At 51.2% G+C, this 25,697-nt stretch overlaps 1 protein-coding gene across 2 annotated transcripts; it reads right to left on the bottom strand.

Moving 5' to 3' along the window:
- Window positions 1-3,122: 3,122 nt before the first annotated feature.
- Window positions 3,123-25,637, bottom strand: BAG3 (BAG cochaperone 3). 2 transcript variants are annotated; one of them, XM_021699498.1, is made up of 4 exons: window positions 25,148-25,637; window positions 9,514-9,843; window positions 7,698-8,102; window positions 3,123-4,491 (listed from the first exon to the last, which is right to left on the bottom strand). In XM_021699498.1, the coding sequence occupies exons 1-4, from the start codon at window positions 25,325-25,327 to the stop codon at window positions 3,670-3,672; spliced, it is 1,737 nt and encodes a 578-aa protein (XP_021555173.1). In that variant the 5' UTR covers window positions 25,328-25,637; the 3' UTR covers window positions 3,123-3,669. The 2 variants fall into 2 exon arrangements, with proteins under 2 accessions (XP_021555173.1, XP_021555174.1); XM_021699499.1 differs by having other exon boundaries at window positions 3,123-4,488.
- Between the last annotated feature and the right edge of the window lie 60 nt (window positions 25,638-25,697).

The following is a 25,697-nucleotide window of genomic DNA, read 5'->3' as shown; positions in this document are numbered from 1 at the left end:
GTAACATGGCACATTCAGATCATCCTTACACTTACTTGGGGCTTATTACTGCTTTTTATTTTGAACCCCTTCTGGGGGCGTCACCACGAATTTTTCCCACCCTGAAGGCCTCCAAGGGCTTAATCCAGCCCTGCCGCTCCGCCCTCCGCACTCACTTTTCAGAGCCTAGAGGAGGGCGCAGCACCGCGGATCTGTGCCGCCTAGAAGCTCAAAACATGCTGGAACACGGAAAGAAAGGTATTTGCCTGAGTGACTCAGATATGTTCCAGCATTTTCCCACAGGCTCCTGCACATCCCAAAATAACTGCGACTCTGGATCCTGTTCCCTGGCATATGATTACATTTGTATAATGTTACAGAACAGTGTGCAAACTGGCCACTCACACAGGAGCTGCAGGAATGCACAGCCCACAGTGGAGCTCCATGCTGCACAGAGACTCAACCCCATAAGAAGCGTGGACTCACCAGAATCATCCAGACCACCAAGAAGGGCCCTCGTCCGTGCCCACCTTCCATGGAGGGCAGGGAAGGCCCAGAGAAAGGAAACGACTTACCCACACTCAACACAGCTGGGGACCCTAAACGCCCATCAACTATTATTGATGCTTATTTTGGAATAAATGTCAGTTGAGCCTTGGACACATAAGATCTTAAGTCAAAGGGACTTTAAGGGTCTCCTGGTCATCCAGGGTACCTGTGCCCAGGTCTGCACAACAACGGTGGCATTAGGAAGTTTCAAAATGGACTGCCTCGGGGAATTTACAGTCTTGCTCAGGAAATGACTGGAGATGTTCAAACAGGTGGAAGACAATTGGGCCCTGGCAAACAGAAGGCACGGAGTTTGGGGGAGAGAAAGTCTGAGAAGGAAGGTACTGTCCCAGGAGGGAAGGTTTCACAAAATGGCGGGCTCAAGGGTGAGCAAGATCTGGACAAGAGGGGAGAGTGGCGAGGGCACACTCAAAGGTGAGAATGTGCTGGAGCGGTGCAGACCCTTAGTGAAAGGAAGTGGGAGCTGCTCTAGAAAGTTCTGGAATCCAAGCCCAGGGACCTCTGAAATAAATTAAAAAAAATTTTTTTTTTAAAGATTTTATTTATTTGAGAGAGAGAGAATGAGAGAGAGAGAGAGCACGAGAGGGAAGAGGGCAGAGGGAGAAGCAGACCCCCCGCTGAGCAGGGAGCCCGATGCGGGACTCGATCCCGGGACTCCAGGATCATGACCTGAGCCGAAGGCAGTCGCTTAACCAACTGAGCCACCCAGGCGCCCTAAAAAAATTTTTTTAAAGATTTATTTGAGAGAGCACAGGCAGGGGTAGCAGCAGGGCGGAGGGAGAGAGAGAAGCAGGCTCTCTGCCAAGCAGGGAGCCCGATGCGGGGCTCAATCCCAGGACCCCGGGACCATGACCTGAGCCAAAGGCAGGCGCTTAACCAACTGAGCCACCTAGGTTCCCCTGAAAGAAATAAATCTTTAAAAAAAAGAAGATGGCGCACTGTGGTGAGACTAACATGACCTTTATGGCTCTTGGGGTTGGATTCAAATCCTGTCTCTGCTCCCAGTTCTGTGGGCAAGTCACTTCCTGTTGCCTCACCCACTTCATGAGCATGTTGAGAATAGCTAATGTTTGTTACGTGCCAGGTACAACTTCCACTGCTCCACGTGTCTCAATTCATTTAATCACCTTCCCCTGTTTTACAACTGAGGAAACAAGGAAGGAAAAGGCTATTACAAGAAGCTGTAACCGAACCCACGAGTTCTGATTCAAGCCTGTGTTCTCCACTATGATGTTCTCTGAAGGGCACCTGGATGATTACACAGGCAGAAACCCCCCACAGATCCTCAGTGGATATCTGTGCCCCGACTCCTACAGAGACCAGGACAGTTATGTTAGTAAGAACCTTGCAGCCAGCCCCATAGCCAGCCTGCTGCCCCCATGCAAGACCCAGGGACCACCAACACAGGCCAGATAATTCCCACCCGGATAGCCAGGTACCATCTGATTTGAATGATTAAAAATCTAACTATAGTAAAGGGCTATCTATTGATGTTTAGTGATAAAAATAACATCAGTCCAATTCATAACCACCCAAGGAATCTTCATGTCAAGGTCCGCTGAGCATAGACGCCCAAGTCACAAAAAGAAGTGGTCACATTCTTTATCTTTGGTTCATTTAAAAAAGTCCAGTAGAGGCCTTTATCCCTACTTACACAGTCAGGTTTCTAGAATCAATGGTGTGTCATCAGCAGTCAGCTTGTACTCCCCACATGAGTTCACCCAGGAACGATGCTGGCGGATTCCCATCGGAATGACTTCAACCTTTCTCATCAGGCTAAGAGTGGCAACTCCAGGAGCGTGTATTTTTGTATGGCATAGTCACGCACCAATATTAAACTCAGTACAGTCCTGAAGAATTCGGCAGGGGGGCTCTACGTCAGCATGCTCTCTGGGGGTTCCAAGTTCTCAGGACTGTCCTTCTCTTCCATTTTTGATTTACAAGCAATTAAAACACCAAAGTCCAGCACATTCAGAGGCTGTGGTCCTTCCCAAGCTTTTAAAAAACACTGGCATACAAAGAAGGATCTTCTTCCATCCACTGGCTTCTAAGTACATCTGATCCTAACCCTTATGGCTTCTAGGAACCCAATCTGGGAAGATAAACCCAGCCTGGTTTGATGACTCAGAGAAATGTCAGATAAAGATGACCCTAAAACTCTCACAGAACACATTCCCAACCCCAGTGACCTGGACTGCACAGAACACTTTGGTCAGCCTCGGGCAACACGAGGGTCCATTTGAATCCTCCCAGCCCCTTGCTGAGGCCTGAGGGTGGCCTGAGGCCAGGTGAGCAGAGATGCTCCCAGAGTGGCCCCTGAGCTGGGCCAATCGGAAGGGGAACATTCCCATCACCCGGGTGCACAGCCTCGAGTATTCCCAGTTACCAGCTGCAATCTGAGGATGAAATGTGATGGACACTCATTCTCTCATGAGCCGGGCCGGACAGAGGTCGTGGATCCCAGAGCCAGCCTGAAAATGCGTATGCTACGGACAGTTACCGAAGCCAGGGAGACCCAGTCTTGATGCTGCCGCTCCTCAAAACTTTAGAAATCACATAAAACCATCTTGAGTTATAGTATTACTTTATTTTCCTTTTTCTAAAGGTAACATTAAAGTCATCCAACATACAGATATTCCTAGGGCTCCTTGCACATTTTATTCTATCTAAAATTAGCTATTTTAGCTATGAGATGAAGAGAATCATCCCATTAAAAGGGCAACATTTCTGAAAAATGGATTCCATATTTGTGCGATGGGAAATCAACACCCCATCGACCAGCCAAAAACCTCCTTCGGTCCAGAGCTCCATGAAGACAGCTTACAACCATGGCTGACACGTGGTTTCCAAGCACAGAAAGGGCCCCAACAACAAGCAATGGGGTTAAATTTCTGAAACAAGCAACTTCTTTATTTGTACAGAATAAGAATACAGAAGAAAAGCATCATTCTCCTTTTAGCCCTTTAATTAGTGTTTGGCCTCCACCCAAGTTACTGTGTATGAAGCGCCTACGAATAGTAAAAACAAACTGATTTAAAGTCCCTGAAATGCATGCAACTTAAAATTCCCTACCGCACACCGGCAGTTCCCAGGGCCCGGGTCTGCGGCGCATGGCGGAGACTACGGGGCGGCTAGGTTCCCAGCTGTGTCTGTCATGCTGGGGCTGCCCGGGTTTGCAGCTGCTGCTTCTTTGGCTTCTGGCTGTGGGCTTTCAGTCTGGGGATCTTCTCCATTTCCCGCACTTTTCTTATTCTTGTCTGTTGCCATGGCACCCATCTCCATGATCTCCTGCAGTGGCCGATCGGTTTCGAGGGAGCTAGGCTGGAGTTCATAAACCTGGACTTGACCCGGGACATCTATTGCTTTTTGTTCAAGTTTTTCCAGGATGGTCTGAACCTTCCTGACACCATCTCTCCTGGCCTGACGGACGTCGGCTCGTCCTTCGGGGTCTACCGAATCCAGGGCCAGCAGCTCTTTGGTCAAATACTCTTCTATCATCAGGTACTTTTTGTCCGTCTTCTTGCCTTCAAAGTTGTCCACGGCCTGCTCCAGCCCTTGCACGTTCTGTAAGATGGCCTCTACCTTCAGCACGCCTGGGTGTTTGGGGGGCACCTCAGCTTCCCCTGGTTTGGGAGGTGTGGCTTCCGTGGGGGCAGGGCCGGGGGCTGCCCCTTCTTCAGCAGCCACATTCTTGGGGGACGAGGGGACAGCAGGAGGGGCGGGGCTGGGAGGACAAGGAACCGGAGCCGCCGGAACCTTGACTTCCACCCTCTCAGAGGTGGGTGGGGGCTTCTGGGAGACAGGTGGTGAATCTGCCTCCTTGCGGATCACCTGAATCGGGATGTGTCCAGGAAGGAGATCTGGTCCAACTGGGCCTGGCTTGCTTTCGGGTTTGTTTTCAGGTTGGGGAACAGGTGAAGATTCTCGATGAGTCATGGGCTGCTGAGAACAGGCAAGGACACAAAGATATTTTTAATAACTGGCTGAGAGTCTCAGGCAGTTGTTTGTAGCTAGTACTATTGACTATAAAGAAAACTGGGGAATGGCTTTAACAGTATAAAAGAGATTTTCGAAGCCAACCACATACTGTTACAGAATAAAAACATGCTGTTCGTGTATGGGACCGAACCACTCATTTCCACTCATCACCCCAGACTGTGCATCTGTTACCGCTCACTGAATTTTTCTGTAGATAGTATTCTTAGGGCAACAAAAAGAAAACCAATATAGTTTTCAAAAATGAAAACTCGCTCACCAACAACCTCGCTGACTGCCGAGCTAGTTTAGCTCCAAGCAAAGTCCTGCGTGACTCAGAATTTCAGTGAGGCAGCCATGGAGGAGTAACCGCCACACGACCCTCCCTGACGCCGTGGGGACGGTCTCTGTTCTGGGAGGGAAAGTCCCATGTCCTGTTTCAGAAAAGTTGTCATCTTTTTTTTTTTTAAATCTATGACAGCCTCGTGGTTTCTGCCCAGACTGATGTATTTTTCTGAGAATAAGCAGGATGCCCAAAATAGTTAACTCTGGGAGAATTTTGCGGGGCACATCTGTGCCAACACTCGGCTGCGCGTCTCCACACTGACTCCTGGCTGCCCAGGATGAGGTGTTTATTTATTTATTTTTTAATTTATTTGTTTGACAGAGAGAGAGAGACAGCGAGAGAGGGAACACAAGCAGGGGGAGTGGGAGAGGGAAAAGCAGGCTTACCGCCGAGCAGGGAGCCAGATGCGGGGCTCGATCCCAGGACCCTGAGATCATGACCTGAGCCGAAGGCAGTCACTTAACCAACTGAGCCACCCAGGTGCCCCTGAGGTGCTTTTTAACGTAACTCCGAGCGATAGTTTTTAGAATGAGCTGTGCTTAAAACAAATATCTTGGCTCTCCTAGCAACTTAGTGAACCTCTCACCCCCCTTTTTATGACTGAAGTAGAGTTGACAGACGACGCTCTAGTTTCAGGAGCACAACGCGGTGACTCGACGGTTGCACACGCTCCGCAGTGCTCACCCGAGGAAGTACGGTCACCGTCTGTTCTCACGGTATTATTGACTATATTCCCTACACTGTACTTTCCATCCCCGTGATTCTGTAACTGGAAGTTTGTACCTCCTAATCCCCTTCACCTATTTTGCCCATCCCCCCCCCATGTACCTCCCTGCTGGCAACCAACAGTTTGTCCGCTGCTTATATGAGTCTGCTTGGTTTTCTGTTTGCTCTTTTGTTTTTTGATTCCACATATGAGTGAAAGGATATGGCATTTCTCTTTCTCCAAGTTATTTCACTTCACCTGATACCCTCTAGGTCTATCTGTGTTGTTGCCAATGGCAAGATTTCATTCTTTTTCATGGCTGAGTAATACTCCGGCATATATGTATACCACATCTGCTTTATCCATTCATCTATCGATGGACACTTGGGCAGCTTCTGTATCTTGCCTGTTGTGAATAATGTTACAATACACAGAGAGGTGCAGTTAGGATCTGGTGGCTACTTAGCCATCTGAGTGCCAACAACCCCCTTTTCCACCAGACCTCTTTTGCCAGTGCAGACGGCCTCAACTGTGGCTCTTACCACTCAGGAACCAGCCACACACCCCTCTTTGGGTCTTAAAACAATCTCTGGGTAAGAAAAATTACTTTAGAAACTCTTAAGAGGAGTTGCTCTACAGCTTGTAGTCTGAAAATGTCAAGGTCATGAAAGCAAAGGAAGTCCGAAGAACTGTTCCAGACTGAAGGAGACTGAAGAGAAATGATATCTAAATGTGGTGCTCAGGATCCTAGATTAGATCCTGGAACGGGGAAACCACTATCAAGGAGATTTGAAAGTGGACTGTGTATCAGATAACAATGTTTTAAGGATGTTAAGTTTCCTGATTCTGATCATTGTACTGTGGTTATGAATGAGGTCTTTCTCAGGAAAATTTTTCCTGAATTATTTATGGGTAAAGGGGCACAATATCTACAATTAGATCGCCAACAAAGAAAGCACATGGACGATACGTATGGAAATAAGAAATGGCAAAGCAAATACGGCAAAATGTTAACAGTGAATTTGGATGAAGGATATACTGGGTTTCTTTGTAGGATTCTTGTAACTCCTCTGTAAGGCTGAAATATTTCCAAATAAAGAAGCTAAAAAAAGAACCATAAGAGGGTGCTATCACCATTTATGGTAAGACACCCTGCATTTGTCTACGAGGGGCTTTCCTTCTAAAAACTGTGGCAGAGAACCAATTCGGCTGCTCAAGTTGGGGGGCCCAGGACTGCTCAAGGCTCTGCTAAGCTACAAGCTACGAAAACTAATGACCTCCTCCTCCTCCAGGATGTGCCCTACGATTGCCCCGGAAGGATGAACAGATCTGTGCCTGCGACTTCACCAGGCTGGAAGGTTTCCCAGTCAGCCAGCCAGCCGGCTCATCATCAGTCAGTCAGGCAATGTGGTCCTTTACCCCAAAGTAGAGAGGTGTAAGACAGGTCCCTGTCGTCCAGCTCAGAGCTGAACAGGTAAGAAGAACACTTCTGGAATGCACCGAGTAACCCATACCAAGCCATAAGGGACTGTGATGAGATGCCGTGAGGAAGAGGCGGCGGCTTCACGGAAGAGGCTAGACTGGCTGGTCCCTTGGAGGATGGGGAGAAGCTGGATTGTGATGGCATTTCAGGGAGCTGGGTCAGCAAGAGCAAAGGCACAGAGGTGGGAAGAACAGAAAGGGCTTGCAGAGTGGAGAAGGGGTATCTGTGAGAAGGCGACAAGCTGCCTCGAACACTGGAGACGAGGCTGTGGCTGGGGTGTGGAAGGGGTCTGAAGGGCCCTGAAAAACTGTGGTGGGTGCTAAGACACCCGGGTCCCAGGTGTGTGAGTGACATTACACACACTGCCCAGCTATTTCCCCCCCGGGGGTGGGGTGGCGGGGGTTCCACCCCGAAGGCAGCTGCAATGACAAACGAGCAAAGCTGCAGAAAGTACTGAGCGTTCCCAGCACCTGTCCTGCATTTCTGCTGGTGGCCGGCCAATGCCAGGATCTCGCTTTCCCCCAGTAACATGTGTGTGAGCTAGTTAGGACCCACGGAGGAACCAGGGCACCTGCACATTGCTCCTGAGCCCCTGGAGAGATGCTGCGGGGGCCAGTCTGTGGACACCAACTCCGTACCTGAGGCCTGTCGACCACGGTGTGCACTCGGTGGGGCAACGGGGAGTGCCCTGGTGTGCTGCTCCTGGCTGGAGAGCCCTCCCGGCTGGATGCACCCCGGACGGGTGACCGGAATGGGGATGCTGCCGGCATGGGCCGGGGCTCCCAGTCGTCCCCCGGGGCCCGGTGGTACATCGGCTGGTAGGTCTGGTATTCGGCCTGCTGAGCTGGGTAGTGGGTCTTCTGGGCGTGGTGGAAGGAAGGCTGGGCGGCCGGCCGGGTGACATTCTGCTCGTGTATCACAGGGATGGGGATATAGCCCCGAGGGAGCTGGTGAGTGCCCAGGCTGCTCCTGCCGGAGGAGGAGGGCAGGCTGGCCGAGGAGGACGAGGACGAGCAGTCCGAAGCAGCTGGAGACTGGGATCGCTGCAAAACACAACGAGTGGAGGCGTGAGTGACCGTCTGCCCTGCTGCCCCAGCTATGCTTCCTTTATGTGCCTGCTCAGGGTAACACGTTAGGACCGTCTACCTGTAAACCTTTCCATCTCCAAAATGTACTGCTAGGACTCGGGGCTCTCGAGCCAAGAGGCTGCCATTCCAATTCTTCCCAGCTCAACAGTCTTTTTAAAGTTAATTAATTAACTAGAGCGAGAGAGAAGTGCTCAGTGCGCTGCTTCTGTTGTTACCAGTGTCAGCTCTCTCTCTAACCCTTTCCTTGCAATCTGCAGAGGCTGCAGCTGGGCACGGAGAGCAGCACATCCCGCGTGCCCGAGGCAGGCCAGCCCCTGGACTACCTAGAAAATCAGCTGGGTGTTTCCCCAGCTGGCTTCAAAGGGCCCTGTTAGCTCAAATTTGCTTCAGATTTCTCTGATTAATGTGTCACTCCAAAGTGACATTCTTACAACAAAATATTACAAATTCAGGCCCTCCTCCAAGAAAGGAAAAGAACAGAGGCACAGGAGGCAAGGCTAACTCTGGGCACAGACGCGGAGTGAGAATCAGCACTCACAACTCTGGACAATCTGCACACGGGAAAACCAGAAGGGCTTACTGCTCAGGAATCCTACTGGGGTCCGCTGGCCCTCAAATCCCAGCTAAGAACTGGATTAAGAACTCTTTAGATATTAGTGCACTGAAGCACGGACTTCAGGCTTAAATAAAACCTTATCATCGAGCAGCTGACCTCCCGACTCTTTATTTTGGGTTTCCTTTTTTTTTTTTTTTAAGATTTATTTTTTATTTATTTATTTGAGAGAGACATACAGATAGTGATGGAGATAGCGAGAGAGAGAGCACAAGCGGAGAGGAGAAGGAGAAGCAGGCTCCCGCTGAGCAGGGAGCCTGACGTGGGGCTTGATCCCAGGATCCTGGGATCATGACCTGAACCGAAGGCAGATGCTTATTAACCGACTGAGCCACCCAGGCGCCCCTCTGGGTTTCCTTTTAAGCCATGGGACGCTGTATCAAAACAGCTCCAAGCGGTTAACACCTATCCATAAGTACTGAACTAAATGAAATAACACATCGCTATCCCTGTGTTTTGGTCACAGAAAGCCTGGCAGGAGTTAAGGAGCACCAGATTAGGAGCCAGAAGGCCAGGCTTCCGGTCCCAGAAATGCCATACTTCCACCTTTATACATTTGGACCAAGCTGTTTACCCTTCTGAACCCCAATTCCTTAACCACAAAAATAAGCCATGACCCCTGCCTGTGGGGTCACACACCTGTGAAATGCTGGGGGACACTGTGGAGCTGTCATGCTGTCTTTGCTGGGCGACCTTTGCTGTTGCAGGCCAGGCCCAGATGCCCTGCATGTTAAACGGGCTCGCTCTCCTTACCTCAGGTCTGTGGGAGCCTGGGGGCTGGGCCCCCGCAGCTGCTGCCACCGCCTGTCCACACTGTTTATCTGGCTGGGTGGCTTCCGCCACACCCCGCAGGGGTGACTGGGACCTCTGAGGAGCCTCTGTGGCCGCCTCGGTTCGGAATCGCTGTGTTCCTGGCTGGGGACAGACAAAGGATGGGCGCGGCTGCCGGCCCTCGGCGCCTTCGTGGAGGACAGGAATGGCAATGTAGCCTGGTCGGAGCTGGGGGTACACGGCGTGGCCTTCCCGAGGAGGCAGCACCCTGGGGCCCTCCTGGGAAGGGCCATTTGCAGAGGACGGTGCTTCCTATGACACAAAAAGGAGAAAGAGTCTGGTTAGGAACTGGGAAGAAAACACCCCAAAGAAGCAAAAACATGGGGCTAAGTGCCACCTTCCGGAGTGATTCTGGGCACCTCCCCCACCTCCGGCATCAGCCAAGCTGGCCGAGCACAGAGGGTGAGGCGGCTCACAGGCACCCTCTGCGTCTGCCGGAGAGCCCCTCCCCTACAAGGCCGCTGTATGGCCAGAAGTTTACGAGTTAGGGGCATCGAGAGAAAGCAGGTGAGCCACGGTATCCGCTGAGCACAGAGAGGTCCCAATTTCCCAAACTGGTCAGACAGGTTTCTTTTATGGGTGACAACCAGCAGCAGTATGTAGGAGAGCCACTGACTGTCCCCCAAATCAGAGACCCAGATCAGAAGGTGCGAGGATGAGTCAAGTCCAACTCACTAAATTATAGCCAGCTTCCCCGCTTCCTCAAAAGTCCTAGCGTTTCTTAAGGACACAGGGTTGTGCTGGACCCAGACACAGGACACCGCTTGGACGCCCTCGCGGACAGGCGGCGGTGGGGCGAGGCGGCCCACCCGGGGACACGTTCGGAACAAGGTGCAAGAGAGGGAGATGAGAAGGCACACAGGGGCAGCACAGCAGGAGAACAAACTTCTGCTGGCCCGATGACGGCGGCAAAGGCTGCTCTGGCGAGGAGTGGCTGGGGCCCCTCTCCTGTCCTCTCATGAAGTTGTCCCTGCAGCCGCCTGGCTATTTCGGGACCCTTGAGGAGGCCAAGTTCCAGATGTACCACAGAGAAAGATCTTGTTTCAGACAACAAGGCCAGTCAGTCACTCACGGGGCAAAGTCACTTCTCACCACGGGCTGTGCAACCAAAGTCAGGGACCCCCAAGGCTTCCAGTCTTGACTATCCCCTGAGGCCACCTCGAGGGTCCTTTACAGAGGAGGATGCTATGGAACTGTGCCACTTACACACATCTGGCTAGGTCACCGATGAAGGAGGAGAACGATCCTTCCTTCAGGAGGCATCTCTCCGAACTGCAAACAAATGCCAAAGACTGAGACTCTAGGAGCTTGCGGGGTGTACTTCTCACTGCCACAAAACCAGTCACAAGTAAGCAAAGCTCCTTTGCATTTTGAGTGATCGACCATTATAACTGTGCCTTGTTTCTGTGTTGGGGTGCAACGGCCAGCGGTGGTGGGGGACCCTGCAATTTAGCTCTTTCAGACCCCGTCAACTGCTTCCCTCCTGCTAAGCCCCTGCCCCGGGCCTCCCGCACAGGGGAGAGGCAAGGGTGTCGCTGTGTCCTTGGGGACACCAGCAGACAGGCACTCTCAGATTAGAATCCCCACGTGCTCGGGGTGGCGGCATTATTTTAGCCTGCTTAGCTCTCAGGTCACCCAAGAGCAGGCCGTGGGTTCCTGCCGTGAGACGGGCACCAGAAGGCACTGAGGACACCCAGCGCTATGTGGTGCCAACTCCTAATCCGCCATCTCGGCGTGTGAGCCCCTCGCCGGGGCACCCCTCCTTCCAGCCTGAAGCAGGGGCCCGGACAAGTCCTGGGCCTCTTCTCTGCTGCCTGCCTGGGGGCTCACTGGTCCCTCCCAGCCACGGACAAAAGCCTCAGCTATCCGCACAATCCTCGGGCAGGGCAGCTAGGAAGCCCTCATCCACTGACTACCGCCTGGTGACCATCTAGCTACTCTGACGCTGGGCACTGCGGGCTTACCAGACCAGCAAGGCACGATCCCTGCCGACTAGGGGCTTACAAGACAGTTTGAGACAGCAGGAAACACACAGGAAGCAAACCCCCCCTGGAAAGCATGGAGGCTCTGCAAATGGGGGAAATGCATGGGCTCTTCTAGCTAGGATGGGGCTGTCCTAGATAGGATGTCAGTTGATTCTGACCTCTATTAGTAACAGTTCTGTGATCTGAGATAATTCTCTTAAACTGTGAGCTTTAATTCCCTTATCCAGAAAATGGAGCTAGCAACACCCATCTCGCAGGACGGCTGGGAGGTTTTATGAGAGCACATGCAAGAAGGATGCCCAGAAGGCAGCAAGCCATGTGAATTCCCTCCCCCAAAAGGCGCACAATCATGCTGCGCAGACCTCAAAGTGTCAGAGGAATCAAATCTGAAAGACAAAGCTAACTGAAAGAAGATTCAGAGTAGGGGCTGCCCCGCAGGAAATCAGAGTCCCTGGGAGGGTGTTGAACCTTCTGAGAGCTGAACTTTCTGTGAGGATGGAAATGTTCTTTTTCTGCATGGCAGTAAACAGGTAGATACCTGAGTACAACCCCATCAAAGCATACACTTCCCTGGAACCTCCAACTGCCCAGCCCCTGCTGCATTCCACCTACACTCTCCGATTTTAACAGGTGAGGGCTGCCAACCGCACCACCCCCCGCAAAGCCGGCTGTTAGCTGTGCCTCCAACTCAGCCCCTTCCAGGGCCTGGAAACCTTAGATGGACCTGGCTGAGGCTTGGCTCCTCCTGGAGGAAGCCCCTGGATCCAGAAGGCACGGCAGCTGCCTGCCAAGAGCTGCGTATTTTATACATCTCACTGAATAGATTTTGTACAACGACAAGAGAAAAGGGAAGACAAGGGCTGGAGGGCAGGAAGGAGGGAGGGAGGAAGACACTTCCTCCTGCCCAGAGGAGGTGACGGCAGGGAGCCAATACGCCACCCGGATCTGGGAAGACGTTACATCTGGGTGTCTGGGTCTGGTCTTGGTCGTGTGGTTGCTGGAAAAAAGCTGTGGTCACTGGAGGTGGGGTGAGGAGTCTGAGCAGCAGAGGGAAGGGGGACAGCATGCGAAGGTAAGTGCTGAGCTGAAGAAGGTAAGGCCGGAGGCCCAGCGGCCTGAGATCCACTATCCTGAGGGCTGCTGTCAAGAGATGCCTCAGCAAGACAGGAGGAACCGAAAGGAGAAACCAGGACACGTCAGGAAACGTGGGGAGGAGTCCGGGGTGACAGTAAGGAAGGAAGGGCAAAGCAGGGGCTGAGGGCGCGGAAAGGAAGGGTGACCCAGGGAGGCAAGCAGGAGGAGGAAGAATGGAAAGGCCTCCGTGGCTGGCAGGACAGCAGGAGTGAGGGTAAAGGGCCACTACCGAGACCCGAGTTCTGAGCCTGGGGTTGACAGAGAGATGGTGCTGCCCGCTGGGGGAATAAGGGCGGCCTGGAGGCCCTGACGTTCTGCCCTCTGGGTTCTGTGTGAGTTGACCCATTTATGCCTTTTAATTAAAAAACCCCATGTCTCTTCATGAGTCTCACATCTAGAAGAATGCTCCCATTCCAGTCTCATTTGTTTAGAAAAACACTGCTGGGTAAGTAGAAAAAGCACACCAGCTTTACAGAGTAGAAGACTAAGCACTTGTACAGGAATGAATAATTTAAACCAGCAGCGAAGCTCCCACCTAGACGAAGACCCGTAACAGGAATGAACGCTGACGCCTCCCCGCTTCTGCCAAGTCTACTCTGCTAGAGTCCCGTCAGTAGCAGATGCTTCAGTGTTTACTAACTAAAGAGCACCACCTCAAAAGTTAAATTGCCCTTTCTGTCTTCCACGGTGCTTTACATCACAATCTAATTTAAAAAAGACATTTTTTAAAATGAGAAAAGTGGGTGGCTCAGTCGGTGAAGCGTCCAACTCTTGATCTCAGCTCAGGTCTTGATCTCAGGGCCATGAGTTGAAGCCCCTTGCTGGGCTCTAAGCTGGGCGTGAAACCTACTTTAAAAAAATAAATAAATAAAATGAAAAAAGTAAAAGAGAGAAATGTTATAGTTTATGCTTCTTGTGGAATATGAGGAGAACATGCCTCCTCAGTCCCCTAAGAAGTTCCAGCACATCTAGAAAGAGCCTATTGGTTAGGCCAGCATCCTCGATACAGGACCCATGACTTGCTCCCTTCTGACCTCAGTGGGGACCAGGGACTGCCCCCTTGGGGTAGCGCTTCTGGGGAGGGAGGAACGAGCTGCTATCACGTGACCAGGCAGGCCACAGCAGGTCCTCCCCTCCTCACCAGGGCCTGCCCCGCAGCTGCTTAAGGAGGAATGACCGCACTCCAGGAATTATTTTCCAGTGCAGCTCAGCTCATCATCTTTATCTTTGGACAAAAACATCAGGAATCCATATATACGAGATCCGATGAGGAAATAAGGCTTTGCTTATCTTACTACATGCATTTATAAAAGGAACTGGTTCATTCTTCTCCCTTGCTTTGCACTGCAGTAAAATCTGTGGAGGCGCATCTCAGGGCACTCCACAACTCCATGAGATGGCCAAACAGCAGAGAAAAATTACCCCAGATGAGCCAAGATCTGCCCTATTAAGGACAAGGTATTGTTAGAGAAGCCTGGGGTCAGACTCTGAGCTTGGGTGAGCCCGTGGACTTACGCAAGTCTTGTTTGCTTAAGAGCACCAGAGATTTGCTGCTGGTTTTTAATAACAATGTGGGCACTAAGGGGGCAGCTAGGAGATGTGGAAAGAGACAGCACTCGGTCCTAATCCTGGATTTGCCTCTAAATATGTGTGTTATATAAGCAGCTCACATCCCCTCTCTGGACCTTACTCTCCTCAGCTGTAAAGTGAAGGCGAGGCCCAGAGACTCTATGAAGCAGTGTTCTCAGACTCTAGGCGGCATCGGGAGCACCCAGAAAATGCTTAAAAATGTAGACCCTAAGTCCAACCCCAAGGCAGTGTGATTCGGTAGGTATGTGGTGAAGCCTAGACCAGGACTGCACTGAAAAACACTGATCCACGTGAGGTTCCTTCCCGCTCTGGCGTTCTTCATGGTGCTTATTCCAAGGTCCCCTCTAGCTCTAAACATCTACGTAAAGCTCAAAAACAAGGAAAAGTTGACGTCACAGAAATCTAAAAATGACCACTCTTAACTGTGTTCAGTTAAATCAGAATGGCAGTCACTGGGATTTAAGGTGTCCCAATGTTAAGAGGTGGCCACTGACCCCCTGGAAGGACTCCTTGTGCCTCCTTTTTTTTTTTTTTGGTTAAACATTTATTTCAGTGACAGGGAGAGCAAAGGGGGGAGGGGCAGAGGAAGAGGGGGAGAGAGAGAATCTCAAGCAGACTCCCCACTGAGCGCAGAATCAGACATGGGGCTTGATCTCAAGATCCTGAGATCACACCTGAGCCGAAACCAAGAATCGGGTGCTTAACCGACTGCACCACCCTGGCATCCCAGGACTCTTTGTGCCTTAAAAGCAGGGTAAGAACACAGCTCTTGGGTACCTACCAGGCATATGCCAACCACTGTGCTGGACATTGCACTTTCACAGCCTCCGCGGCTTTGAGGACAGCCGGGGAGCAGGGTTTGCCTTGACCTATCCATGATCGGTTCCCAGTTCACTGAGTGGCCTCTGAACCCTGAAAACAGCCCCCGTCAACCCCCAACCTCAACTCCATGGCACATCACTCTCCAAAGTGTTCTCAGCACCTACAAGTCCTAGCTCCCACCACTGGTCTGAATGAAGGTACGAGTAACAAAGGTTAACTTTCAGAGCTGCCCCGGAGCACTTCTGCCTCCGCAGCCCTGGGCTCCCTGATAGGACACAGATCCAGTAACTGGGTTTTGAGGCCAGAAGCCTTCACAACGGTCAGGTGTTGACTTGTACTAACGACACTTCAAAGCTTCTAAAACAAAGAAAAACAGATGGAGTTTGAAAACAGGAACCCTGAACTCCCCATATATCTAGGGCCTGGATCAAAATTAAGTAGCTTGGCTCACTTCTAGCAGGCAGGAAACAAAATAAAAACTTCCTTCTAAAGCACAAATAGTTGAGCTTCAACATCCTTCCAAGCCCTTCTGTTTGGTACTCTCAGGCCATCGAAATGAATGAAGTATTATTGCCAATTTGATATACCCTTCAGCCAAAGTCAAAATTCCTCCAGTTTCTATGCATTGTGATAAAGGGTCTCTCCCTCCGCCCAAGTTTGGGCATATAATGGGCATCAGGTAAATTCTGAATAGCAAGCGAAATCCACCTCCACAGAAGTCCGTGTGCGGTGCTCCTGGTAAGACAAGAGTCTGTGCTGACCATAATTTCTGGACACAGGCCAGTGACAGGGCGACTGGAGGCTTGATCTGATTGCCTGTTATCAAAGCACACATATTTTATCCTGGGATCACTGAGACAGGTGTCCTGATGTGTTCCTACCGGAGAAAACTTTCTATAGAATGAAACTTAACACCTCTTCTCTTTGCAGTTTTGTCCAAACAAGCAGGAATGAACCAGTGTGAGCCCCGGGCTTCAAGCTGTCACCCTGAGCTCCAGTCCCAGCCTGCTGCTCACCAGCTCTTTGCCCTTGGACAGGACTCCCGGCTGCCAAGACTCAGTTTCTCCAGCTGTAAAAATCCCCACACCCCCCAGGGATTTTTGCAAAATTTAAGTGAAATAAGGCGTAAGAAAGGCTATGTAAGCTGAGCCTGCTCCAAGCCCTACACAATCACGTTCCTTCATTCCACAAATGATTATTGACAGACCCCTGCTTTTCTGAGCAACACTTGGTTGAGCCCATAGTGTACAATGCCTAAAACCTCAGTGGTCTCACCAGTCGGCAACAAGCCTGTTCGAGTTAGAAGCCCCTTTATCCGAGAGTCTTAAGGACACTAATTAGCAAGGATGCCATTTTCTCTGCTGGGAACTGTACCTAATGCTTTACAATCGGGAAGCAAACACGGCCCAACATTCTAGGGGCCGAGCCCTAAACCTCTGTCCCCCTCCAAGAAGCCCCAGCCCAGCCACTCTGAAAGGACCTGCCCTGTGGACCAATCCACACTCAACTTGCACTGACTGTGGCTCCTTGCACTCCTGCCCGAGACCTAATGAGAAAACCCAGGCCAGGCTGGGGCAGGAGGATGTGTCTGGGAGCAGAACCTGCCCTGGCGTCTCACCAACAACCTCAGCGTGTCCCCCAGCAGGCTGTGTGGGTACCTTTCATGCCAGGCACGACGGGCCACGGCTGGTGTTTCGGCATCAGCCTCCAGCATCCCCGTTTCCCCCACCCCCTGGAAACCTCCTCAACACGGGCAGTTACCAGGCTGAGAACCCCGGTCACCCAATGCCCAGCTCCTGAACTCATGGCTTCAGGGAAATGAAAACCCTAGCCAGTTCCTCTTCAGAAAAAAGGAGTAGGGACACCTGCTCTAAGGATCTGAAATCATGAATCACAGATGGAAAAATACCTGAAATTTCCATATCGGGAAGCAAACTGTCTGAAGTTACATAAAGAGACTCCCTCATGGTTCATTGCATGGGTTTCTCAAGGACTGGTCTCATACGAAGGTGGAACACTGACCAGTCACTTGACTCTACCATCTGCTAGACACCAAACTATGCAAGTGTTTGCTGGTATCAGGGTGCAGGGACTCACTAGATATGCATTTTGTATAAAATCACCCCCCCCCAAATCCCCAATTCACCAACTGCCACTAAGGCAAGGGCCCCTTTAACCAAGGGTAGCTGCTTTGAGGGGAATTCCTGGGGATTCTCCTCCCCACCCTAAGCAGCTGCTCAAAGCATTCCTCCAACAACCATACTCCCCCAAGAGGGTGGTGGCAATTAGCAAACCCCCCTCTCCTTCCACCTGCAGTGACATTTCCACCCCTTAGAGCTGGGTCCAGAACAGCTGTGCAAATGGCCAGCCCCTAGTTAACATGACTCAGTTTCCCCACAACATGGACTGGGTACCTCGCTCCTGCCTGGCAACTGTCCTGGGGTCTGTACAGAGATGTGGAGGGAGACACTCCCCTAAAGGAGTCAAGGTTGAGGGTTAACACACCACCCCATGCAGCAGAGGCCAGGAAACACAATGCGTCCTGGCCTATCTTGGCTGGGGGGTCAAGGATGAATCAGGGATGAAGCTGGTTGAGGCTATGGGCTGCAGGTTTGGTTGAGGCTCCAGGAGGCCCGACAGCCTTCATCTGACCCCCCCCCCGCCGCTGTGTCCCCGCGTTATGTGGGGCATGGGAACCCCGGGGAAGGGTGCCGAGGGCATCCAGACACTAGTCGAAAGACAGCCAGCTAAGGTAGTACAAGGGGTAAGAGGCCTTTCTTCTGAGAAAAAAGACTTGAGGTCTACCTGGGAGCCATGTCCAGACAGATGTGTCTGCCATGTGGTGACTCCCCTCCTACTTCTTAGTGGAGGCTGTGACGTTTCCATGGATTGAACACATGTGTCTAGTCGGGCCCTGACTCATCACTTTCCATGCACTATCCCTCCGATCCTCGCAATCCTGAGGTGTTCCCATTTTACAGAAGGGGAGACTGAGGTTCAGAGAGGATGAGTGATTTATCTGAGATCACCAGAAGCCAGGTTTGTCTGACATCAAGGCCAGGGATGTGTTAACCCTTTCACTATTCCTGCCATACCTATACAATCTGTAATAATAATTGTGGCTAATGTCTTCAAACCCTTCATCTTCCCAAGATAAAATGCAGCAGGGGAGAAAGTATTTAGTTTTGCCTGGCCGAGCTGGGCTGAGGCTCAAGACCTGGAACATTCAGTTCAAGTGTGCTCTGGGCCAGGGAGCCAGTGCTTCGTGCTGAGTCACTGCCTGGCTGAGGCAGGGCAGGCGGGAGTGCGGAGTGCCGGCACTCTGCTCAATTCTGAGTCACCACAGCCCCATGCACCCAGCATGGGGCCTCTGGAGGGAGAAAACCCAGCTCTATCCGGGCACCTAGTCCCCGCCTGACACTCAGGGTCTGTTGGATGAATCTGGAAGATTCAGAAAGTGATGTGGCTGCCTTGTCTTCTGCATACATGTATTCTTTCCTAGCCTCCTGCTGTTTGGACTTAACTATTCACTCATCCATCCAGTGTCCAAGAAGAATCTTTAAAATGACGGGAGGGAAAAATCTACAACTGGACCTTCATGAACACTGAGGACGTGATTTCAAAATAGGAAATGGCTGTTTTCCAACAGGATGCTGGGGAATTTTCAGTGGCGAGTCTCACCTCAGTCACTGGGGACACTGCTCCGTGCTCGGAGCTCTGGGGCAGCCACTCTGTTTACGGGCTCTTGACATAGGCAGTGAGCAATCTGAATTCTGGGCTTTTCTGAACTGACAGTGAATAAGAAGCCTCGCTGTGCACTGTCTGGTCTTACTGCCCGCCACATGGAGAAAAAAGAGAGAGAGAGATCCTTTGACAGCGCGGAGGCTGCTCTCTGTGCAGCTGGGCATTAGCGGCGCCTGGCTGCCGGGAGCTCCCAGCCCTTCCAGCTCATCTGCTCCAAGATGCTGTGTCGCCGGTGGGGACAAAAAAAGAACTTCTCCAGGCTCATACGGATGAACTTAGGGAATCAATACTGAAGTTCTTTGTGGAGAAAAGGCCAGTTAGAAATGCAGTAAAAAGGAACCTGTCCCCGGGGGACCTTGGGGAGCCCAGGACAACACTTCAGTGCTTAGGAACCAACAGAAGGCATCCAGCAACTTCCACTAACTCTAAGCATGAGCCTGCACTTCAATAAAGGCGGCTTTCCTTTTACCAGCCTGTCCACTCCGGAGCCCAGGCCAGGTTTTACCCTTCTCCACACAGAATCATTTACTGAGACAGGAGTCTGAACTTAAGACCCTGAAAGATGACAGCCAGCCCACTGCCCCCTGGAACTCTCAGCCCACGGCGACACGGCAAAGCAGAGAAGTGCCACCTTTTTTTTTTTTTTTTTAAGATTTTATTTGACAGAGAGAGAGAGACAGCGAGAGAGGGAACACAAGCAGGGGGAGTGGGAGAGGGAGAAGCTGGCCTCCCGCTGAGCAGGGAGCCCCATGCGGCTGGATCCCAGAACCTGGGATCATGACCTGAGCCAAAGGCAGACGCTTAATGACGGAGCCACCCAGGCGCCCCGAAGTGCTGCCTTTTGGAAGAAAGATTCCAATCAAAGTAATGTGGAGTCTGGAGCAGGGATAGCCTGCTTCCAACTGGAGAGGGGTACATGTCAGAAATGCTGCACGGAGAATGGCATGGAAGGAGACAGACCTGTCCTCCATATGACACTGAACACCATGACTTGCAGAGAGCAGGCGCTCAGTAAATTTCAGAAGGAATGAATGAATGAATGAAGACTTGGGCCCATCTCCTAAGTTCAGACCCAGGCTCAGGAAAGGAGTGGTCTCTAATCAACTGGGGCCGTGCCTGGGGAGTTCTGAGCATAAAGGAGTTCTGAGAAGCAGCCAGGCTTCCTGGGGGTGAGGCTGTCACCCCTCCAGACACTCCTCCCCCCCCCTCCGGGTGAGGGTAAAACCTCTGGCCACAACAGTCCTTCCGTAGTGTCACAGCTGACAGGCCTCAGATGCATCTAATAGTTTCCATCTTAGAGAGCTGTTTTGAGGACTTAAAGCAATAAGGTTTGTAAAGCACCCAACCAGCATTTGGCATATACATATGCGTATGCATGTATGTGCGTGTATATATATAGAGAGAGAGAGAGAGAGAGAGAAACAAAAAGATATAAGGTTCATTCTACCCTAAAGAAATTCTCTCTCATGAAGCTTTTGCAAGCTGCCTGGCTTCTAAGGCCCCTGAAGAAATCTTCACAGAAATATGTGAAGACTTAATAACACCAGACATCTCACACAATCCCACAGTGCCAAGCAAGCAGTGAGGATCAAGGTCCATATTTGCAAAGGATGGGATTTGGGGTTTAGCTTCAAAAGTCCAGCTGTGAGTCTGAGATTGGAGGCAGAAGAGGAGCCCAAGTCAAAACTCGATCAGCCAGCAATGGGGAGCTGGGAGGGGCTCGAGAATTCCACAATCAGGCGGACAGAGGTTTCTTCAGTGTTCATCAGCACCAGTGGGTCCTCAGACGTTCCTAATAAGCAAGGCCTTTGTCTTCTGCTCCCAGTTTTCCTGTGTAAGATGTCTTAAATATTTAAGAGCAACATTAAAGCAGCAAAAATGGGAATGAGGAAGAGCAGGATTGGATTATGCATGGTCTCCTATTTTTGACGATAAACACCAGACCATTTAAAAAGGTCAAGAGGAACTAATAAACATGCAGAGTGCCTTATACAAGGGAACTGTGTGTCATTCCAGAAATGGGGACAGGAGGACACGCCTGATCAAGTCTCATGCTCACGGGTGGTCTGAAGCTTTTCAACTCACAACCAGCCCCGAGAGCATCAAACAGCTAAGCCCTCCTTGGCCCTGGCTAATGTCAAATGCCGACACAGCTCCTGGGTACCAGCTTTACCCTCGTAAAGGGCAAGTCTACTCTACAAAACAGGGGACGAATTATGTTCAGTTCTTGCATAAGCCAAACACAGCCTGTTCTTTGGAGGGTAAAATGAAGGTCTTGGATGAGCTGGACATCTAAGGCATCTGGCCATGCTCTTCATCCTCCCCACCAACAAATCCCTGTTCATCAGTCACAAAGGAATTTGCTTCCCCATCATGCAACTTGCTAGAAAATACAAAGGAGAGAATGGCCACTCATTTCCTGATTGTGCTCTGATTCTGCTAAGAGGCCCAAGAGCTTGCAATCGATCTGCAAAGAGCAGAATGATCTCATCTTTAAGAAAATTCAGGAGGCTGGAGCAGAAAATAAATGGGTCTCTACTTCAATCGTAACTCAAAACATTTCCAGTTTCCTCTGAAAGGATGTTTCTCCATCTCTCTCCCAGGGCCCGAGTGTAATCTGTCAGATTATTATGGTGAGCTTCTGCTGGGAGGGCAAAGCAGGAAGGAAACGCTCTGGCTCACTTCTTTCTGGGATACGGGAGGGTCTTGGCACTGCCCTAAGTCTGACTCAGGGCACTGCCACCCCCAAATTCACACTGGCACAAGCGAGGCACCAGGGGAGTTTCACCAAGAAGGACAATGGGGCCTCCAGCAAAGGCTTTGCAGCTTAGATGCTAAGCAGGCACAGCTTGAGCCGTTCCAGGGCCTACTTGCAGGAAGGCGGACACTGAATTGCAGCTCCCCTCCCCCTACAAAATGGGATCACCGGCCACCAGTGGCTCCCAAATGCCAATCTGGCAAAATCAGGATCATCAGGGAAACTTCTCTGACGTCTAGATGTCTGGGCCCTACCCTGAGAAATTTGGATTCAACACTGGGGCGGGGGGGGGGGGGGGGCAGGTAGGAGGGGATGACGCAGCTGACGATCTGTGTTCTTAAAAAGGCTACCCAGGAGACTGCTGGCCTTGGGGATCTGCGCTGGTGACCTCTAAGATCTGCAAAGCTAGAACAGCCCTGCTCGTGGAGGGAGAAGGGTCTCCCTCTGGTCCCAGGAAGCTTTGAGAGACAGCAACACAGCACCTGGTCTTTTGTTTAGTCAGGGCAGGACCGGGAGGAGCGGCTGCACATCCTCAGACTCCAAAGTGAGCGCCAACCTCTCTGCCAGGGAAGGGGCCTGGACCAGAATGAACTTGCCAGGAGATTAGTAGCAAGCCCACGTGCGCAGAAAATCGACATCCAGGAAGCCTGCAGGTGGGGAGGTCCAGTTGCTTGGAGAGGAGCTGGATAAAGCCCAAAGTCTTAGCCTGTAGTCACCCGGCCTCTTCAACGGAAGGGCAAGACACTTGCTCTCACTTGCCCCCTCTGTAAAACTGGGGACAGAGAGTCACTCTACCTATCTCAGGGCATTGTGGGAGGACCAACTCGGAAACGATAGAACACAAGACTCAATGAAACACAAAGTTCTAGTCACTTCCCTTCCTTGAAAGCCATTCCTTTACCAACAAGGTTAGACTGAAAACACCCAGAGGCGGTCTGCCCCCCAAAAAAGGGCTTCCTCTGTTTCTTCATGCTTAACAAATGGCTCTTTATTGATGGATCGCATCGCCTCTTGAAGATAAGGATGTTCAGAAGGTCCTTTTAGCTCAGCTCCTCCAAAATTGCCCTCTGTTTCACGCCATGGCCCTTTCTCGTTACGCATTAAGGAGCCAATGTCTAATATAAAACAATATTAAAGGATTTTCCGTTCTATTTAGTCTGGAGGAAGATGTCATTCATGGAAGTGAAACTGAATGAGTCACCCAGATGTTCTGTGTATCTCAAAACACAGGTATGAAAGCCGTGAAGCCCAAAGAGCCAATGAATGGAATGTTTATTCTCCCCTTAAATTCTGGTGCCATGCTGACTAATCTCCAGTAGTTAATCTGGTAAAGAGAACTCATTTCTTGAGTTACCATATCCAGTCCTCACCATCCAAGTAATCACAGCACAGAGGTCAGCCACACAGTACTTGGTGGCCAACTGGTGGCCGGGGGGACACAAAGACAACCAAGTATTCCAGCCTGCATGCAGGCTTCACAAAAATTCTAGACACTTCCACCACCTTCTGAGCAGATACCCTGCCTCTTATCAGGACCTTCTGGTGTAGTTCTCTTTCCTATTAGTACCAGCTGAGTGACCCTTGGAAACACACTTGACCTGTCTGGGTTTCTTTCTCAGTAAAAGGAAGAGGTTGAGCTAAAAGAGCTTCGTGGGCCTTTCAACTTCAAAATTTTGACTTAATTTTCAAATCCACTTTTCTGGCATCAGACGTCTGATTTAGTGGCTGTTTTCTCTATTTGTTGAGAATAATAATAACTCAACCTGTTTTTTTCCTCTTTAAAAAGGCTTATGAAACCACAGCCTAGCCAATCCACTGGATGGGTACACAAACATCTCAACTTGCTGGGTGAGTCTTATTCTAAAAACAAAGTGTTGGCAATCTGGGTTTACGCTCACTTACAGTGGCTATGTTCAAACTTGACCTTCAGTCACAACAAAGGGTGCCAGCAGATTCCGACAGTCCCTGTCTCTATAGGAAGGAGGCCTCGAAATGATAGTTTTACACCACACCAAAGATCTACATCCATGCAGACTGCAGTAACAGGACTGGTTTGAAATGTGCTTCAGTTTCACCCAATTATGGGCTGAACAGACACAAAAAAGTATATATAATTATGCCCATCCTGGCTAATTACATACTCTTGTACTAATTTTCAGATAAAAATATACAATTAATTTCTTATAAATGTAAGTTGCTGAATGTTCAATGTCTCACTGTTGGGCACCAGGTTTTCATTAATATTTTTAATTTAAAAAATGCATAGAAATGAAAGTGGATGATAAAAATATTTCTTCTAAAGTAATGATTTATGAAGCATTTTTAATTTTGTGAATTTTTAAATCTTCAAAACAACTGACCAGCTCTTTATGGCTTTTTTTTTTTTTAATTTTGCCCAGACAGCATAACATGCCCCTTTCTTTAAATGTATTTCTCTTTTGCCAAGTTTTTATTTTGAAATAGTTCAAATTTATAGAAAATTGGAAGTGTAGCACACTTAGTTGTAATCTTTTAAGTTAACAGACTGATTCCAAATTTCTATTTCCAAACTTTCATGCTCTTAAGGGTTAAAGAGCATATATCTTTGCGTATACATAAATGAGGCGTACTTCTGCTGCATTCCCAAAAGTACTTCTGTATTAGTTATTTGTGTATTAGAAACAAATCCTAGGTATTTTAATACCATAACAAGGGAATGTATGCCATTAAAAAAAAACAAAAACAAACTATTCTCTTTCAAGCCAGTGTGAGGCAATGCCTTAAGGCAATGGTCAACCATGAGACAGTCTCACATCTTTAGTTTAGAAATTGCCTGGAAGAAGAACATCTTGTTTTCAACAAACCATACTAGAATATATTCTTATTGAAAACCGTTTCAAACAATAATACAATTTTAATTGCAGATACAAAAAAGGGGGAGAAGTGTATTTACATCAGTCCCCTGAGTCACTGTGCCTGAGATAGTAAAGTCAAGGTGCCCCTCGACCAAGTTGAGGAAACTTCAGGAGGCAAAATTCCTTCTAGACCACCCCCAAGCTTGCGAGTGGCCCCCTACGGCGTCCGCCCGAGCGCGGACGGCAGTGAAACCGGACTTCAGACCCGGCGGGCGGCCGCGGGGCCTAGCCCGGGCCTCCGGAGCTGACCAGGCCGGCCGCCCCTCCGGAGCCCGGGCCAGCCCCAGCCACCCGGCCCTCGGCCCTCGGGGGGGATGGGACGGGGGGATGGGCCGGTGGGACGGCACCTGGCGCCACCGCGCGGGTCGCACTTCCCGGGCCAACCCCCAGGAACCAAACGCGGCCCGGGGAGGACAGTGCCCCCCCCCCTCCGGGGCCTCCCCCTCGCCTCGACGCCGGCCAAGGACGGACCGGAGCGGGGGCTCGTCTGGGCGCAGCGGGCGGACCCCGGGCGCGGGCGTCCGCCGGCAGGTGCGCCCGGGGTCCCCGCAGCCCCGCCCGCTGCAGCCGCCCCTGCCGCTCGCCGTCGAGGGGGGACGCCGGCCGGGGCGCGGCGCAGGCTGGCTCACCTTGGGGCCCTCGGGGGGCACGCGCGGGTCGTTCCACGTCGTGGTGCGGCTGTTGTGGTCCACGAAGAAGGGCCAGCCGGTCTGCGGATCAATCTTGATTTCCCAGCCGAGGGGCAGGGGGTCGCCGGCGCCGTTGCCGGACGCCATCTGCACCATGGGCGAGTGGGTGGCAGCGCTCATGCTGGGTCGGGGTCGGCCCGGAGGGGCGGCCGCCGGGGTGCCGGGTCGCGGGGTGTCGGGTCGCTGGGTGCCGGGCCTCCAGGCGCCGAGTCGCTCGCTGGCCGCGGCCGGATCGAGAGCCGTGCGCGCCGCCGACGTGTCCGGGAAACCGGCGCCCGGCACCTTTATGAATTAAAGGAGGGGGTGACGTGGCCGGAGAGGGGTGGAAGTGTCTGGAAATAGCCTCCTTGCTGCCAACGGGGAAGGAGATAAAGGGAGGTAGCAACTGGCCGGCTAGAAACTTCTGGTCCCATCCAGAGAAGTTGGCGGCGAGCGGGTTGGATGTGGAGCTCCGCCCTGAGTCATCGGCTATAATCGGGGCGGGGCGGGG

This window comes from Neomonachus schauinslandi, chromosome 6 (genome assembly GCF_002201575.2).
Source record: "Neomonachus schauinslandi chromosome 6, ASM220157v2, whole genome shotgun sequence".
NCBI classification, from domain to species: domain Eukaryota; kingdom Metazoa; phylum Chordata; class Mammalia; order Carnivora; family Phocidae; genus Neomonachus; species Neomonachus schauinslandi.
Note: the sequence above shows the minus strand (reverse complement) of the source record. Positions and strands in the feature narration are given on the sequence as shown.

Bases quoted from the DNA above. Each gene is read 5' to 3' on its own strand.
- BAG3 (XM_021699498.1), bottom strand. From the start codon at position 25,327: ATGAGCGCTGCCACCCACTCGCCCATGGTGCAGATGGCGTCCGGCAAC. The intron at 9,844-25,147 runs GTGAGCCAGCCT...TTTGTGTCATAG, and splicing joins TGCCCCCCGAGGGCCCCAAG to GAAGCACCGTCCTCTGCAAA. The intron at 4,492-7,697 runs GTACGGAGTTGG...GCCTGTTCTCAG, and splicing joins CCGTGGTCGACAGGCCTCAG to CAGCCCATGACTCATCGAGA.